General features: G+C 38.7%; 2 gene segments (V, D, J or C); both read left to right on the top strand.

The window, feature by feature from the left end:
- Positions 1-1,182: 1,182 nt before the first annotated feature.
- On the top strand, positions 1,183-1,643 carry LOC110324483. The segment is given in 2 exon segments: positions 1,183-1,228; positions 1,327-1,643. Coding segments are annotated over 2 exon segments (309 nt in total).
- Positions 1,644-15,916: 14,273 nt separating this feature from the next.
- LOC110324115 lies at positions 15,917-16,446 on the top strand. The segment is given in 2 exon segments: positions 15,917-15,962; positions 16,112-16,446. Coding segments are annotated over 2 exon segments (381 nt in total).
- The last annotated feature ends 503 nt before the right edge of the window (positions 16,447-16,949 follow it).

Here is a 16,949-nt window from a genome sequence, read left to right as displayed (position 1 = left end):
AATCCTTCTTAGAAGGTAGAACAAAATGCCCATGGAAGGATTTACAGAGACAAAGTATGGAGCAGAGACTGAAGGCATAACCATCCAGAAACTGCCCCACCTGAGGATCCATACACATACATAATCACCAAACCCACACAGTATTGAAGATGACAAGAAGTGCTTGCTTGCAGTAGCCTGATATAGTTGTATCCTGAGAGGCTCTGCCCGTGTCTGACAAATAGATAAATCCATTGTTCTGAGCACAGAGTCCCCACTGATGGAGCTAGAGAATATACCCAAGGAGCTGAAGGGGTTTGCAGCCCCTTAGGAGGGACAACAATATGAACTAACCAGTACCCTCAGAGTTCCCAGGGGCTAAACCACCAACCAAAGTGTACACATGGTGGGACTCCTAGAACTAGTTGCATATGTAGCAGAGGATAGCGTAGTCAGTCATCAATGGGAGGAGAGGACCTTGGTCCTGTCAAGGACCTTTGGCCCAGTGTAGGGGAATTCCAGGGACAGGAATTGAGTGTGGGTGGATTGGTGGGCAAGGACAGAGGAAAGGGGATAGGGGATTTTCAGAAGGGAAACCAGGAAAGAGGATAACATTTGAAATGTAAATAAAGAAAATATCTAATAAAAAACCTCTCCCTAATTTATAAATCATAGTATTTAAGTTCTTTCATATCAGACTTCCTTGTGAATTAACTGTATGTTTCTATTAACAAAAAAAACATTTACATGTATTAAGCACAAAAGAGTGAGGCTGCAAATTTATATTACTATATATAAGTGGAAATTCATCTTAAATGAGATTTCTTTTATTTTTCTATCTACTTCTATTCCTTTTTTGAGACACAATTCAAATAACTCATTCAAAACTCATACATGATTATCCTGTGTCTATGCCAGACTGCAACACAGGGTACAGGCATACAAAATTGGTCAACTGAGGTGATTAAGTGATGATTTGATGCTATAATGCCACTTCAGCCTTTATTACTCCTCAAACATCTGTATCAGTATTTGAGTCCTCTAAGGCTCCCACCCCAGAGCTCATGATATGCCACAGAGACATGCAAATAATGTACCCCTCTGCTCATGAATACCAATCCTAAGCATAAAACTGACAGACACATAAATCTGGACTCACAAGTCTTTCTCTTCAGTGACAAACACTGACACAGAACATTCACCATGTACTTGGGACTCAGCTGTGTTCTCATTGTTGTTCTCTTAAAAGGTAATTCATAGATAAGAGATGCTGCATGTGAGTGGAAAGGAGTGAGAGGGACAATGAATATTTTGACTGCTTACTGACAAGTTTGTCTGTGTGTTCAGGTGTCCAGAGTGAAGTGAAGATTGAGGAGTCTGGAGGAGGCTTGGTGCAACCTGGAGGATCCACGAAACTCTCTTGTGCAGCCTCTGGTTTCACTTTTAGTGATTACAGAATGGACTGGGTCCACCAGTCTCCAGATAAGGGGTTGGAGTGGATTGGTGAAATTAAAAACAAAGCTAATAATTATGCAACATATTATGCAGAGTCTGTGAACAGCAGATTCACCATCTCAAGAGATGATTCCAAAAGTAGTGTCTACCTGTAAATGAACAGCTTAAGAGCTGAAGATACTGGCATTTATTACTGTACAAGGCACAATGGGAAGGAAGTCTTCATCTTGACCCTAGTCACAAATCTTGCTGCCGGTGTTCTGAGGTCCATTAGGGGGACCACGGTGGCCATGTAAACCTGGGACAGGAGCTACTGTTTATAGAGATCAGGGGAGGTGACACCACTATCTACTGATACCATTTGTACCATCTGGTGTGTTCTATATGAACCTGAGCCAGTTAGCATCTTAGAACAGAAATGGCTGTTTCTATATTAAGATATTCATCTCATCCATTCTAATGCAAATCATACTGTTCGATTATAATGTGCTGTTTTCACTTGTTTATAGTAGATTCTTAGACCAAAGTGCCAACTCCTTATTCTGGATTCAAGCATGGTTACTTCTAGTGTCCTGACAACCATTTTGTCTGGGGCAATCTGAGCCCTATGACTCTCTAACAGGGCAGGAAAAAGGGAGTACAGCTAAGGCTATATTTAACATAGTATCTTTGTAAAGATTTACCAAAATAATCATTTCCAACAAAGGTTCTGTTGTTTATTCCTTGTTATATAAAATGTGCAGTGGGCACAATAATCAGACTCTGATGTTTCAGGAAATGGCACAAATAGTAAGCAGGAAATAGACACCCAAGCGTCCCTAAAGTTATCACATACAAAACCTAGTATAAACAACTGAAGGCAGCCAAATACGGAGTGAGAAAATTTTCAATAGGGCAGAGATGATGTCTTAGCAGTTAAGACTGATGGAAACTCCACACTGTCGTCTTCCTTCTCTTGAGTTTCATGTGGTCTGAACATTGAATTTTGGGTATTCTGAATATCTGGGCTAATATACCCTTATCAATGTGTTCATATCTTGTGCAATTTTACTTCAGGCCTTCTTATTTGGGAGTTCAAAATATCCATTAGAGGAGACCATGTAGGGATCCATCCCAAGTGCAGTTACCAAACCCAGACACAATTGTGGATGCCAAAAAGTGCTTGCTGGGAGGAAGATGATATAATTGTCTCCTGAGAGGATATATCTATGCCTGAATAATATAGAAGTAGAGGCTCACAGTCATTCCATTCACTGAGTACATGGTCACCAATGAAAGAGATAAAAAAGGACCCAAGGAGCTGAAGAGGTTTGCAGCCCCATAGGAGGAACAACAATATGAACAACCAGTACCCACAGAGCTCCCAGTGATTAAACCACCTGCCAAAGAGTACACAAGGAGGGACTCAAGGCGTCATCAGCATATGTAGCAAAGGATGGCCTTGTGGGGCATCAGTGAGAAGAGAGGCTCTTGGCCTTGTGAAGGCTCAATGTGCCAGTGTAGGGGAATGCTGGTACAGGGAAGTTGGAGTAGTTGCATAAGTGGGCGGGGGAAAGTGGAGTGGAAATGAGGAAAGTGGATATAATTTGAAATGTAAACAAAGGAAATATCTATCTTTAAAAGAGGGGGAAGACTGATTTCAACTCACTCAGAGGTTCTAAATTTGATTCTTTTTTCCTTCCTGGATATTTTGTTTATATACATTTCAAATATTTTCCCCTTTCCAGGTCTCCCCTTCAGAAACACCCTATCCCATCCTCCCTCCCCCTGTGTTTATGAGGGTGCTCCCCCACTCACTCACTCCCATCCTCCTGCTCTGGCAGTCACCTACACTGGGGCACTGAACATCTTCAGGCCTGAGGGCCTCTCCTCTCACTGATCTTCAACAAGTATATCTTCTGCCACATATATGGCCAGCACCATGGGTCACTCCATGTGTATTCTTTGGTTGGTGTTCCAGTGCCTGGGAGCTCTGGGGAGTCTGGCCTATTGACACTTGGTGTTGAGCTGCAAACTCACTTAGCTCCTTCAGTCTCTTTTCCATGTCCTCCATCATGGACCTACAAGCTATATTCAATGGTTGATTGTGATGTTTCTTCTCTGTATTTGTCATGGTCTGATAAGCCTCTCATGAGACAATCATATCAGGCTTCTATCAGCAAGCACTTTCTGGCATCCACAAAAATGTCCAGTGTTGGAGGCTGTATATGTGCTGGATACCAAGGTGGGCTGATCTCTGGATTGCCTTTAATTCATTCTCTGCTCCACACTTTGTATCTATATTTCCTACTATGTTATTTATAACCTTGCTGAAGAATTATCCTCTACCTTCAAACTGAGAGGAACAAAATCCCTCTTCTAGACTCTGTACACCTGCACAGACACCTACAAAGACACAGATGCAGACTTACACACACACACACACACACACACACACACACACACACACGAATTCATCAAGTTAGATGTTTGGAGTATGCAGCAGAGATAACAAGAAACCCTGCTGAAACAGATGTGCTTGTGTTTAGGGCTGTGATATTTCTGGAAGAAAAAGAGTTATTACTCAAAAAACAGGAAATAGAGAACCAATTTTTTAATTTTTTCATTATGGCAAATTATTTTGGAATGGTATTTGCATTACATAAAGGTTTGACAAAATGTATGTAGCATTCACATACATCATGCTCTGTTTTACTTATTGTTGACAAATTTAAATGCTGTAGTAAAATTCTAGACAGAGAAGTGGTGGCCATACCCTTAATACCAGCAGTAAGGAATCAGACGAAGGAAGATATTTGTGAGTTTTAGGCCATCCAGGTTGACAGAGTGAGTTCTGGATACCTCAAAATTACACAGAGAAAATCTTCATGAGAAGCCATTTTTTTAAACTTAATGAATCAACTGATAGAGTATTTTAAGTTTGTATATATTTTGAGATTATAATATTGAAATATATCATAATATGTCACTGCTCCCTTTCCTTCCCTCCCTCAAAATATCTCATATAACTCTCTTTGTTATGTTTCAAATTATTGACTTTTTATTCTAAAATTATTGTTTTATACATACACACACACACACACATATATCTGTCTTACTAAAGATTTTTTCCATCTGGTATGAAGACTCACAGTGATGAAGGTAACATTTTATAGGTGAACATTTGATTAGGCCTGGCTTACAGTTTTAAAGGTTCAGTCCATTATCATCATGGAGAAAAGCCTGACAGCATTCACTCAGACATGGTGCTTCAGAAGGAGCTGAGAGTTCTACACCTTGATCTGAAAGTCACTAAGAGAAATTTGTATCTTCGGTACTGGTAGATACTTGAGCACTAGAAACACTCAACCCCTGCCTACAGAACAACATACTTCTCCCAGCAAGGGCATAGTTATTCCATCAAGACACCTACTCCTAATAGTTACTTCCCATGGGTCAAGCATATTCAATCCACTACATTTCATAAGTACTTTCAAAAACCTGCTCAGCCTCTCAGTCATTATAAAGTCATTTGTGTGAATTATTTTAGGGCTGACCACTTGATACTGAATAATCCAATGGTATGCTTTTCCATGGGGTAGGCAATTTCTCCCACACTCAGCATTTGTCTGTGGCCTATTACTGGATGCTAGTTCTTTGTAGCGTTTGAGCCTTGTTGACTTCTCTTCATCCACTGAGTATTGTCTATTGTTGTCTTTACTTGGTTAGTATTGGTGAGACTGTATATGCATATTAAAACTGAACTACATTGTGAATTAACTAAAATCCCAATGAACAAGGCACATCTAAGAAAGAATTTTTTCTTAGTTACATTGTTTGGGGAGAGAACATCCACCCTAGATCTGGGCACCAACAGCTGGATGGTGCTGATCATCTTATTGCTGCCTTCATAAAGGACACAGATATAGGAAACTTGCTTTCTGTCTTCTTAGTCTCATTAACCCTGGGAAGTTCATGTATCTACATCTGAACTATTCCTTAGGTGTTAGTACAGCCTAGTTATTCAGTATTCAGATATGTACTGAATACCAGATAAAACAACTTGCCACTTGAATCAAACAACTATTGGATTATTGCTTTTTCCTTCTAGAGACAATCATTTGTGGAGTAGCTTGAGACAGTCTGGCTTGTGTGTGTGTGTGTGTGTGTGTGTGTGTGTGTGTGTGTGTGTACATACATATATGTATATGTGTATGCATATATATATTATGTATATTTATATATACAAACATATAGAATATGTGCCCCAATGCTGCTCCTCTGGAGAAGTCAAATTATATAATCATATTTTGTGTATCAGAGGGAGATGATACACACCATTATAGACTGGCACCATATGTAAGAAAGTTCAAAAAGAAATTTCTAGCAGAATTCATGAAGCAATCACCAGAGTCTGAGCTCTGTCCAACCCTGCCAGGATGTACAGGGTATAGTTGAGGATTGGGTTCTTAAACTAATCTCTAGTGAAATAATTACAGACACTGTCAGCACAGAATACAAAATTGTATAAGAGTAATACATTGAAACAGGGTACATGTGTGCTACCTTCAATTCCCAGTGTTCTCTCTGAGCTTAGTGGCAGCAGAGGCCACTGAGAAACTCTCTTTAACTTTGATTCTATGGTAAACTAGACATCCGAGAATAGGGTAATGATAGGTTGGCGAGGTAGGACTGGGTGTATGGACAAAGGAGCATCCTCATAGAAGCAGGGAGTAGGGTATGGGGATGATTACAGGGGAAATTGGGAAGGGAGATCACATTTGAAATGAAAATAAATAAAATAACCAATTAAATTATATTTTAAAAAGATAGTTTCTCATTGGGTCTATATTTTAATAAAAATAAATGAACACATACTCATAGTCTACAAAGGCAAAATGTCCTGTGTCATTGAAGAAATAACTATTCCATTGACCCATTGTCATATTTGGACAATTTTGTTTCAGAAAACAAAACAACAACAACAACAACAAAAAACACAATGGAATTATTTGTTTTAAGCAATCAATTTGCCTAAGGTCAAAGTTAGCAACCTGTGTATGCACAATTCCAAGAGTAGAAAAGATGATTAGTAGGGTAAAAGGGCCAAGAGAACATCCTCGTACAGGGTTGTTCTTGACCAGAGTGCTAAAGAAAAACAAAACAAAACAAAAAAACAAACTAAAAAAAAAAAAACAAAAAAAACCCCAAAAAACAAAAAACAAAAAACAACAAAAAGCACCATTACCTTGACTTGAACCTATTACAAAATTAGAATTTGCAACAAACATTTATCAATCCCTGAAGTTTGATATTAGATCAAATAATCCCTCTAATTCCAGGCTATAATATAAAGCCTTTTTATAAAGAAACTATATAAAACTTGCCTTTTGCTTGGTTCTCAGCTAAATATCACACAAGCAGAAGCAGCCAACTATCGTATCCCAGTTCCCTCTAAAATCTCTTGTGTGAAGTCTCTTCTGCAGTGCAGATTGGTGGTGTTTCTTGGCTCTTGATTGCCAGGATAACACCCAACTGTGCCCTAACACCTTTGCAGGATCAGAGCTGTAATATTTTGCAGGGGAAGCCTCCTCCTGCCAGAGCCAAGCTGTAACACTTGCATTGGGGAACCTTTTCCCATTGCTTGAGGAGAGTTGTAAAGTGTCTCTAGGTACAGACTTTCTTTTCAGAGCTGCAACATGTATACAACGTTTCCCATTGGACCTGGATCTTTTCACAAGTTGAATACCTCAAACAGCTGGTAAGAATTGATTGGGGTGTCTCTGTACATACTAGTACATTTATTTTCACATGGCATATATTCTCAAAGTCCATCATTATCCTTCCTAACCCTCTGAACCTTTTCCAGCAGATCCCATGACTCTGAATATTTGAGATAAAAATCCACCTGGAGTTGATACTGAACTAACTTTTTCATGTTTCTGTTTTAAGAGGTAATTTGTGGGAGGATTGAATACTGAGTGTATTAGTTGACATGTGTTATAGAATGCTAACATGTACAATTGTTGTCTAACAAAGATTTTCTTTGTTTGCAGGTGTATATCTAGGTGTGTCTGGCTGAGCCTTGGGGAAACCTGGAAGATCCCTGAGGTTTTCAAATGTAGCCTGTGGATTAATATTCTGTTTCAACCAAATGAGATATATATGCCAGAACCCAGATTTTGATGTAGATTGGAGAAAGTAACCACAATTTTGGTAGCAAGTTGTCATTTGTAAAGTACCTATTCACCACCTCCATAGATCATTCCAAAACCAGCCTTAACAGAATGTGAGATTTCTAAGAAGTGAGGACACACTCAAATATTAGTGTACAAAATACACAATGAAGAGACTTCAGAGTCCAGAAAAAAATCTTCCTTCCATAATCTCAGGACCAGGGGACTGCTCAGCTCGTACAGAGATCAGGAGCCAAAGTGAGTGCTAGTCTGTAGGGTCAGATTTGCATCTATCTTTGAGGTTTTCATATATATATATATATGAAATTATAGGAAACTATGATATCTCTTATGTCATCATATGTGGATTTTTGCTATATTTTTGATAAAAAATAAACCACCAAATCTTACATGAACATAGCATACAACATTGGTTAATTGGTTATATCAGAAATGTCCCCAAAGATTTCAAAGAATTACATGCTTAAAAAGATCATAGGGACTGGTAAGTCTGCTGCACAGACTCCTGGCAGAGTCTCATTGTGATCACTTGGTTAGAACTGGGTTATGTAGTCACAAGGCCAACAAGGCAAAGGGCATTAGGCACAGTAACCTACAAGTCTTATCACATCTCAAAGCCTCCTTTTGTCTCTGAGGACTGTGCATCAGGTTCTAATATGACCGAGTTGCAATTTAAGAAGAACATTAAAAATATTTTATAAATCCATGGCTCTGATTTCAGATAGATTATTCTTTTATTCAAGTAAAAAGTGTAGGTTCTGACTCCCAAGTTTTGAACCCAGAGCTCAGGTATTTAATATAAGCACAGCTATATGTGAATCTGTAGCTCTTTCAGAGGACTTGGAAATACTAGCAAGTCATGACATATTGCCCACAAATATTCTACATTTCTAGAAGCGTTAGTTGAGGAAATTAAGAAGACATAAATGTGATCACAAGACTGGTGCATGGAACTGAGATGTGGATGTGTATTTTACCTTGTTCTTCTTAACATCTTCTGGCATTACCTTCTTGGTTCAGCAAAGTCCCTCAACTCACCAAGTATCTGTCAGAGAAGACCCAATATATTTGCTCTCCTCAATATTGATACTTCTTTTAAATATGACTATGTATTAGGCATGTTTGCTTCTTTATTATTTTGTTTAACAAAGTTATATGACCATATGCCACTTCTGTGGGAAAATGAGTTTAACTTGGTTTCTGGGGTCACCAAAATGGAAAGGAATGTGTGGCAGCTGGTACAAAGAGTGAAAATGAAGATCAATTTGTATTTTGCTTCTTAGATATTTTCTTTATTTACATTTAAAATGTTATCCCCTTTCCTGTTTTCCCTTCCAGAAACCCCCTATTCCAGCCCCCTTCCACCTGCCTCTATGACTGTGTTCCTCTGCACACACAACCACACACAACCAATTCCTGCTTCCCCATCCTGGCATTCTCCTACACTGAGTCTTCAAGCCTTCACAGTATCAAGGGCCTTTCCTAACATTTATGACCCAGAAGGACACCCTCTGCTTCATATGTAGCTGGAGCAATGGGTCCCTCCATGTGTACTCTTTTATTGGTAGTTTAGTCGGTGGAATCTCTTAGGGGTTTGGTTGATTGATATTGTTGTTCTTCCTATGGGGTTGCAAACTCCATCAGCTCATTCAATCTTTTCTCTAAATCCTCCATTGGGGACCCTGTCTTCAGTTCAATGGTTGGCTGTGAGCCTTCTCCTCTGTATTTGGCTCTGGAAGAGCTTCTCGGTAGACAGCTAAATCAGGCTCTCTCAGCAAGCACTTCTTGGCATTCCCAGGAGTGTCTGGGTTTGATAACTTTACATGGGATGGAACCCCATGTGGGGCAGTCTCTGGATGACCTTTCCTTCAGTCTTTGGTCCACTCTTTGTCTCTCTGTTTCCTCCCATGGTTATGTTGTTCTGCATTCTGAGAGGGACCTTAATTTCCACACATTGGTCTTCTTCTTGAGCTTCAAGTGGTCTGTGAATTTTATCTTGGGTATTCCAAATTTTTGCCTAATATCTTCTTATCTGTGAGTGAATATGTGTGATTTTGTGATTCGGGTACCTCATTCAGGATGATATTTTCTATTTCCATTCATTTGGCTAGGAACTTCATAAATTTGTTGTTTTTAATAGCTGAATAGCAATTCATTGTGTAAATGTACCACATTTTCTGCATACGTTCCTCTGTTGAAGGACGTCTGGATTCTTTCCAGCTTCTGGCTATTACAAGTAATGCTGTTATGAACACACTGGAGCATGTGACTTTACTACATGTTGGTGCATCTTCTGGGTATATGCCCAGGAGTGGTATAGCTGGATCCTCAGGTAGTTCTATATCCATTTTTCTGAGGAACCGCCAAACTGATTAACAGAGTTGCTGTATCACCTTGCAATCCCACCAGCAATGGAGGAGTGTTCCTCTTTTTCCACATCATTGCCACCTTCTGCTGTCACCTGAATTTTTGATCTTAGCCTTTGTGACTTGTGTGAGGTGGAATCTCAGGGTTATTTTGATTTTAGTTTCCTTGATGACTAAGGATGTTGAATATTTTTAGGTACTTCTCAGCCATTCTTTATTCCTCAGTTGAGAATTCTTTGTTCAGTTCTGTATGCCATCTTTAGTACGGTTATTCTCCAATGGCTTATGTTCTAAGATAAAGGATAGATAAATGGGAACTCTTAAAATTGCAAAGATTTTCTAAGGCAAAGGACACTTTATTTAATTTCTTATTAAATATTTTCTTAATTTACATTTCAAATGCTATCTCAAAAGTCCCCTATAACCTCCCCCTGCCTTGCTCTTTTACCCACCCACTCCCACTTCTTGGCCCTGGCATTCCCCTGTACTGGGGCATATAAAGTTTGCAAGACCAAGGGGCCTCTTTTCCCAATGGTGGCTGACTAAGCCATCTTCTACATATGCAGCTAGAGACATGAGCTCTGGGGGTACTGATTAAGTTCATGCTGTTGTTCCACCTGTAGTGTTGAAGACCCCTTCAGCTCCTTGGGTACTTTCTCTAGCATGTGTTTCATGCTAGAGATTACTGTGAACATTGACTTCTGTGTTTGCCAGGCACTGGCATAGCCTCACAAGAGACAGCTATCTCAGGGTCCTTTCAGCAATATCTTGCTGGCATGTGTAATAGGGTCTGCATTTGGTAGCTGATAGGACAGAACGGCAACCAAGAATTTAACAATCTCACAACGGATAGAGGGCCAATATCTATTATATACAGAGAACTAAAGAAGTTAGGTTTTACAGAAGATCATTTTTCATGACACAGGAAGATAAGAAAGCAAACTGAAAGTTGGGAAGTCTATAAAGTGCAAACAGATTGATGTTCTTAATCCAGTGAGGCTCCATTTTCTAAAAGTTTCATAACCTCCAAAAACAACACTACCAACTAGGGGTAAAAATTTCATATATATGCATATATGCTGGGGACATTTCTCAAGCAGAGGTAGCCACATTCTTGAGTTTCCCTTCCCCTGAAAATCTCTTGTGTGAGTTCTCCTGCTCAATGTTAATTTGTGATCATCTTTTGCAGAAACAGACCTGTAATAATTTTGCTGAGGAAACCTCCTCCTGCCAGAGACCCACTGTTGCACTCACATTGGAAAAGCTTATCTCATTGATGGAGCAGAGCTGTAAGACTTCTTTAGGGAAAGAATTTCTCTTCAGAGCTGCAATAGGTACACAATTAGTTTATCATTGGACTTAGATCTTCTCTCAAATGTGATAACCTCACACTGTAAAGGTATTAGAGTGTCTTTCTACATACATGTATGTTTATTTCTCACATGGAATGAATTCTCCTAGTCCATCATTATCCTTCCTTATCCTCTAAAACTTTACCACAAGATCATATGACACTCAGGAAGGGAGACTTCACCAGGAAAAGTTGGATAGTTTTTTTTTTTGTCCTCTATGGTTCAATCCATTCCTCTGTGAAATGTATAGTATGTCAACATCATCATGGAATTTCATTTTCAAATATAAACCACAGTATCAGAATAGAATTAACGAGGATTCCTTTACCTGTGAATTTGGGTGAACTGACAAAAGAAAGACTTTGATTAGTACAAATGTTGAGTTGTTAGATTTGAATTGTCAAATGCCAGTTTCATGGTATCATTTTAGATGGGAAAACATGGATTTCTCAAGGATAGTGAAAGTTTCTGTCCTCCACAGAATTCCATATTATGTCTGCCCTGGTGAATCAGTATACAGAAGAATGATACACAATATTTCATGCATATAAGTTATTCCTGAGGGACTATAATATTGCCTACCAAATATTTTTGTGCCACATCATCATAGGAGTGAGTTAAAGAAAATGAAGTCATGTATCAGCTTGGTAAAAACAAAGGGTAGAACAATTTTTACTGGAAAGATATATTATGCCTATGACAATTCATAAATAGCTGTTGACATGACCAATCCGAAAGGAAATGTTTAAATAAATTAGCTGTGCTTTTCCTGAGGAACATGTTCCGTTAGGGGCCAACAAGGATGGTTTCTGACTCCATTAGAGTTTGTTCATCCTAGTTAACTACACAAAAGCCCAAGGAGACCATCTACTATGTCAGATAGAACCCTTGCGTTGAAATACACAAGATATGACAGACATCACAGCAATTATTTGCTGAATTCCATGTTTGTGTCCCTTAAAGCTACAGAAAGAGAAATGACATTGAAATACAAAGACTCAGTTACCATAAGCCCAGCTTGTCTCAGGTTTGAATGGATTCCTCAAGTGAAATATAGAATTGACCATCTTTAGTCATTGAAAGAGAATTTCAAGGCTATTCCTGCTGAATCTCACCCACAATCATTATGGAAGTGCAAAACTCTGGGTTGGTGAGGACTGGAGAAATAGATGGATGTCACAGCATGCCAAATATTGGAAGCTAAGGTTTATTTCCATCTTTCAGTATTTACAAACATTTACATTTATTTGTTGAAAGTGTATAAAATACTGACCTACCATACAGAACCAACATATAAACATGGCTATCACCAGATTAAGAATAAAACAGACAAGAATGTTCAATTATTTTCAAAAGTTATTTACAGAAAAATTAATATTCTATAGAAGTTACATGTCTGTAGTTTTTAAAACTGTATATCACCCAATGATACTTTTGAATGAATAATCACTAAGCTATATAGCTAATAGTAATTTCTATCAATTAATATCTGGATTCAACATTCATAAACTTTATTAATCCATATAAAACTATCAAATTGTATGTTAATGCTTTCTGTAAATCAAATAATGCAGAGCAATGGATATGGGCAAAAACAAACTAAAATCAGATTTTTAATTTTATACATAATAGTTTGTGCTATAATTCTTTTTTTATTCTCAGTGTTATCTCTCTCTAGAAATTCATAACTCTAAGACTTTTAATACAGAACTAGCTATACTGGAGTAGGGCAAGCAAATGAGCCCCCTTGTTTTCAGAGAAACTAGCATAGCCCTGTCACTTCAGCTGTGGAAGTGGAGCACAGCTGGGAATTCCCAGATTTTCCCATTTAGTGATCACTGCCAAAGACTGTCTGCTGAATGATATTTTATCACACAGTGACTCCTATAAGTGTGTTACTCACTGCAAAACTCTGTTTTGAGTTGTGGTGTGATTAAGCCAGAGCAAACATCTTTAATCCAAGAGTTTTCTGTTTACAGTATACAAGACTATATAAAAACAACCATAGATCAAGCAGTGGAGCAAACAATGAGTTAACAAGGAGTTCACATAGGGAAAACATGGAGAGTAAGTGGACCACTGATAGAGAGGCAAACAGGAATTAGAAGGGAAGGGCATTGAGATCAAAGGCTTTTTCGCATGGAGGAGAAGTTCCATTTGTGAGTTTGGCTGCAGAGAAATATCAGCTGCATGCTTTCTTTTTCTCTATGACTCAGCACACTTTCACGAGAGCATCTGGGTCCTGAGGTTTTATTGACAAATTGAATTTTTGAGACAAAACAACAAAAACAACAACAACAACAACAACAACAACAAAGAAAAACTGGACTAGAAGCTGATCTAAATTTTTCATGCTTTTTTAAAATGTATTTTTTGTGAGTATGAGGTACTAAATATGTTAGTTGATATGTATTGTAGATGGAAGACAACATATCATAGCTTCCTAATCAAGTTTTTATTTGTTTGTAGGTGTATACCTAGTTGTGTCTGGCAGAGTCTTGGTTAAACCGGGAAGGTCCCTGTGCATTTCTTATGCTGTCTTTGCATTGACATCCAGCATCAACTAAATGAAATAGATACGCAGGATCCAGAAAATGAAGGGGATTCATGAAAGTAAGCACAACTTTGGTAGCAAACTGTATGCCATCCATAAAGAACCTATTCTCCACTCCCATAGATAATTCCAAGAAAAGATTTATCTGAAAGTGAGAAGTCTTGAGAGGTACTGCTAAACAAAGAATTCTCAACTGTGGAATACTGAATGGGTGAGAAGCAACTAAAGAAATGGTCAACATCCTTTGTCATCAGGGAAATGCAAACCAAAACAACCCTGAGATTCCACATCGCACCAGTAAGAGCAGCTAAAATAAAAAAACTCAGGTGACAGCAGATGTTGGCAAGGTTGTGTAGAAAGAGGAAAACTCCATTGCTGGTGGAATTGCAAGCTGGTAGACAAACTCTGGAAATGAGTTTGGCAGTTCCTCAGAAAATTGCAGAAGGTACTACCTGAGGACCCAGCAATACCACTCCTGGGCATATACCCAGAATATGCTTCAACATGTAATAAGGACACGTGCTCAACTGTGTTCATAGCAGCCTTATTTATATCAGCTAGAAGATGGAAAGAACCCAGATGCCCCTCAACAGATTAATGGACACAGAAAATATTGTACATTTACAGAAGGGAGTATGACTCATCTAATAAAAACAATGAATTTATGAAATTCTTAGGCAAATGGATGGAGCTGGAGGATATCATCCTGAGTAAGATAACCAAATAACAAAAGAACACACATGATATGCACTCACTGATAAGTGGATATTAGCCCAGAAGCTCAGAATACCCAAGATACAATTCACAAACCACATTAAATTCAAGAAGAAGGAAGATCAAGGTGTGTATACTTCAATGATTCTTAGAAGGGGGAACAAAATACCCATGGAGGGAGTTACAGAGAAAAAGTATGGAACAAATACTGAAGGAATTACCATCTAGAGACTGTTCCAATGGGTATCCATCCCATCAACAACCACCAAAACCAGACATTATTGTGGATGCCAACAAGAGCCTGCAGACAGGAGCCTGATATAGCTGTATCCCGAGTATCTCTGCCAGTACCTGACAAATACATAAGTGGATACTCACAGCCATCCACTTGACTGAACACAGGGTCCCCAATGAAGAGCTAGAGTAAGGACCCAAGGAGCTGAAGGGGTTTGTAGCTCCTTTAGGAGGAACAACAATATGAACTAACCAGTACCCTCAGAGCTCCCAGGGAATAAACCACCAACCAAAAAGTTCACATGGTGGGACTCATGGATTTGGCTGCATATGTAGCAGAGGATGGCTTAATTGGTCATCAATGGGAAGAGAGGCCCTTGTTCCTGTGAAGGCTTTATGTAGGGGTGTTGGTGATCAGGAGAAGGAAAGAGGCGATTGGGGATTTTCAAAAGAGAAACCAAGAAAGGGGATAGATAACATTAGAAATGTAAATAAAAAATATCTAATAAAAAGCTCTCCCTAATTTATAAATCATAATATTTAAGTTCTTCATGTCTGACTTCCTTGTGAATTATCTTTGCTTCTGCCAATACAACAAAAGTATTTGTATGTATAAAGCAAAAAAGAGTGAGGGTACAAATTTGTATTACTATATATTTACTACATATAAATGGAAATGCATCTTAAATAAAATTTCTTTTATATTCCCATCTACTTCTTTTCCTTTTTGATACAGAGTTCAAATGGCCCATCATAACTTGGCATAACTCAAACATGGTTATCCTGTGTCCATGCAAGATGGGAACACAGGGTACAGGCATGCAAAATTGGTCAACTGAGGTGATTAAATGATGAGTTGATGCTATAATGCCACTTCAGCCTTCATTACTTCTCAAACATCTGTGTTAGTATTTGAGTCCTCTAAGGCTCCCATCCTTGAGGTCAGGATATAGCATAAAGATATGCAAATAATTTTCCCCTCTGCTCATGAAAACCAGCCCTGACCATAAAGCTCTGAGAGAGACGCAGAAATCTGAACTCACAAGTCTTTCTCTTCAGTGACAAACACGGACACAGACATTTACCATGCACTTGGGACTGAGATGTGCTTTCATTCTTTTTCTCTTAAAAGGTAATTCATAGATAATAAGAGATACTGTATGGGAGTGGAAAGGAGTGAGAGGGACACTGCATATTTTGACTGCTTACTGAGGGGTTTGTCTTTTTTTTTTTTTTTTTTTTTTTTTTTATTTTTTTTTTTTTTTTTTTTTTTTTTTTGAGGTGTCCAGAGTGATGTGAACCTTGAAGTGTCTGGAGGAGGCTTAGTTCATCCTGGAGGATCGATGCAACTCTCTTGTGCAGCCTCTGGATTTACTTTTATAGATGGCTGGATGGACTGGGTCCGCCAGTCTCCCGAGAAGGGGTTTGAGTGGGTTGCTGAAATTGCAAATAAAGCTAGTGATTATGCAACATATTACGCGGAGTCTGTGAAAGGCAGATTCACCATCTCAAGAGATGATTCCAAAAGTAGTGTCTACCTGCAAATGAAAAGCTTAAGAGCTGAAGATACTGGCATTTATTACTGTACAAGGCACAGTGAGAAGCCTTCATTGTGAATCTATCCACAAACCTTGCTGCAGGTGTTCTGCTGTCCATTAGGGGGAGCACAGTGGCCATGTAACCCAGAGACAGGAGCTACTGTTTATAGAGATCTGGGGAGGTGAAATCACTTTCTTTGGATACCATTTCTACTATCTAGTGTGGGCTCCATGTACCCGAGCCAGTCAGTATCTTAGTATAGAAGTGGCTGTTTCTGTGTCAAGCTGATTCATCTCATCCATTCTAGTACAACTCATACTGTTTGATTATAATATGCAGCTTTCACTTGTTTATAGTTGATTCTTATACCAAAGTGCCAACCCTAATTCTGGATTCATGCATGATTATTTCTAGTGTCTTGACAACCATTTTTTCTGTGGCAACCTGAGCCCTCTGACTCTAATAGATGAGGTAAAAGGGAGTACAGCTAAGGGTATCTGTAGTATAGCATCTTTGTAAAGAGTTACTAGAGAAGTAATATATAAAAAAGCCTCTCCTGTTTATTCCTTAGTATATGAAA

The sequence above is a fragment of the Mus pahari genome, chromosome 7 (assembly GCF_900095145.1).
Source record: "Mus pahari chromosome 7, PAHARI_EIJ_v1.1, whole genome shotgun sequence".
NCBI lineage: Eukaryota > Metazoa > Chordata > Mammalia > Rodentia > Muridae > Mus > Mus pahari.
This window is presented reverse-complemented; position numbering and strand designations above follow the sequence as displayed.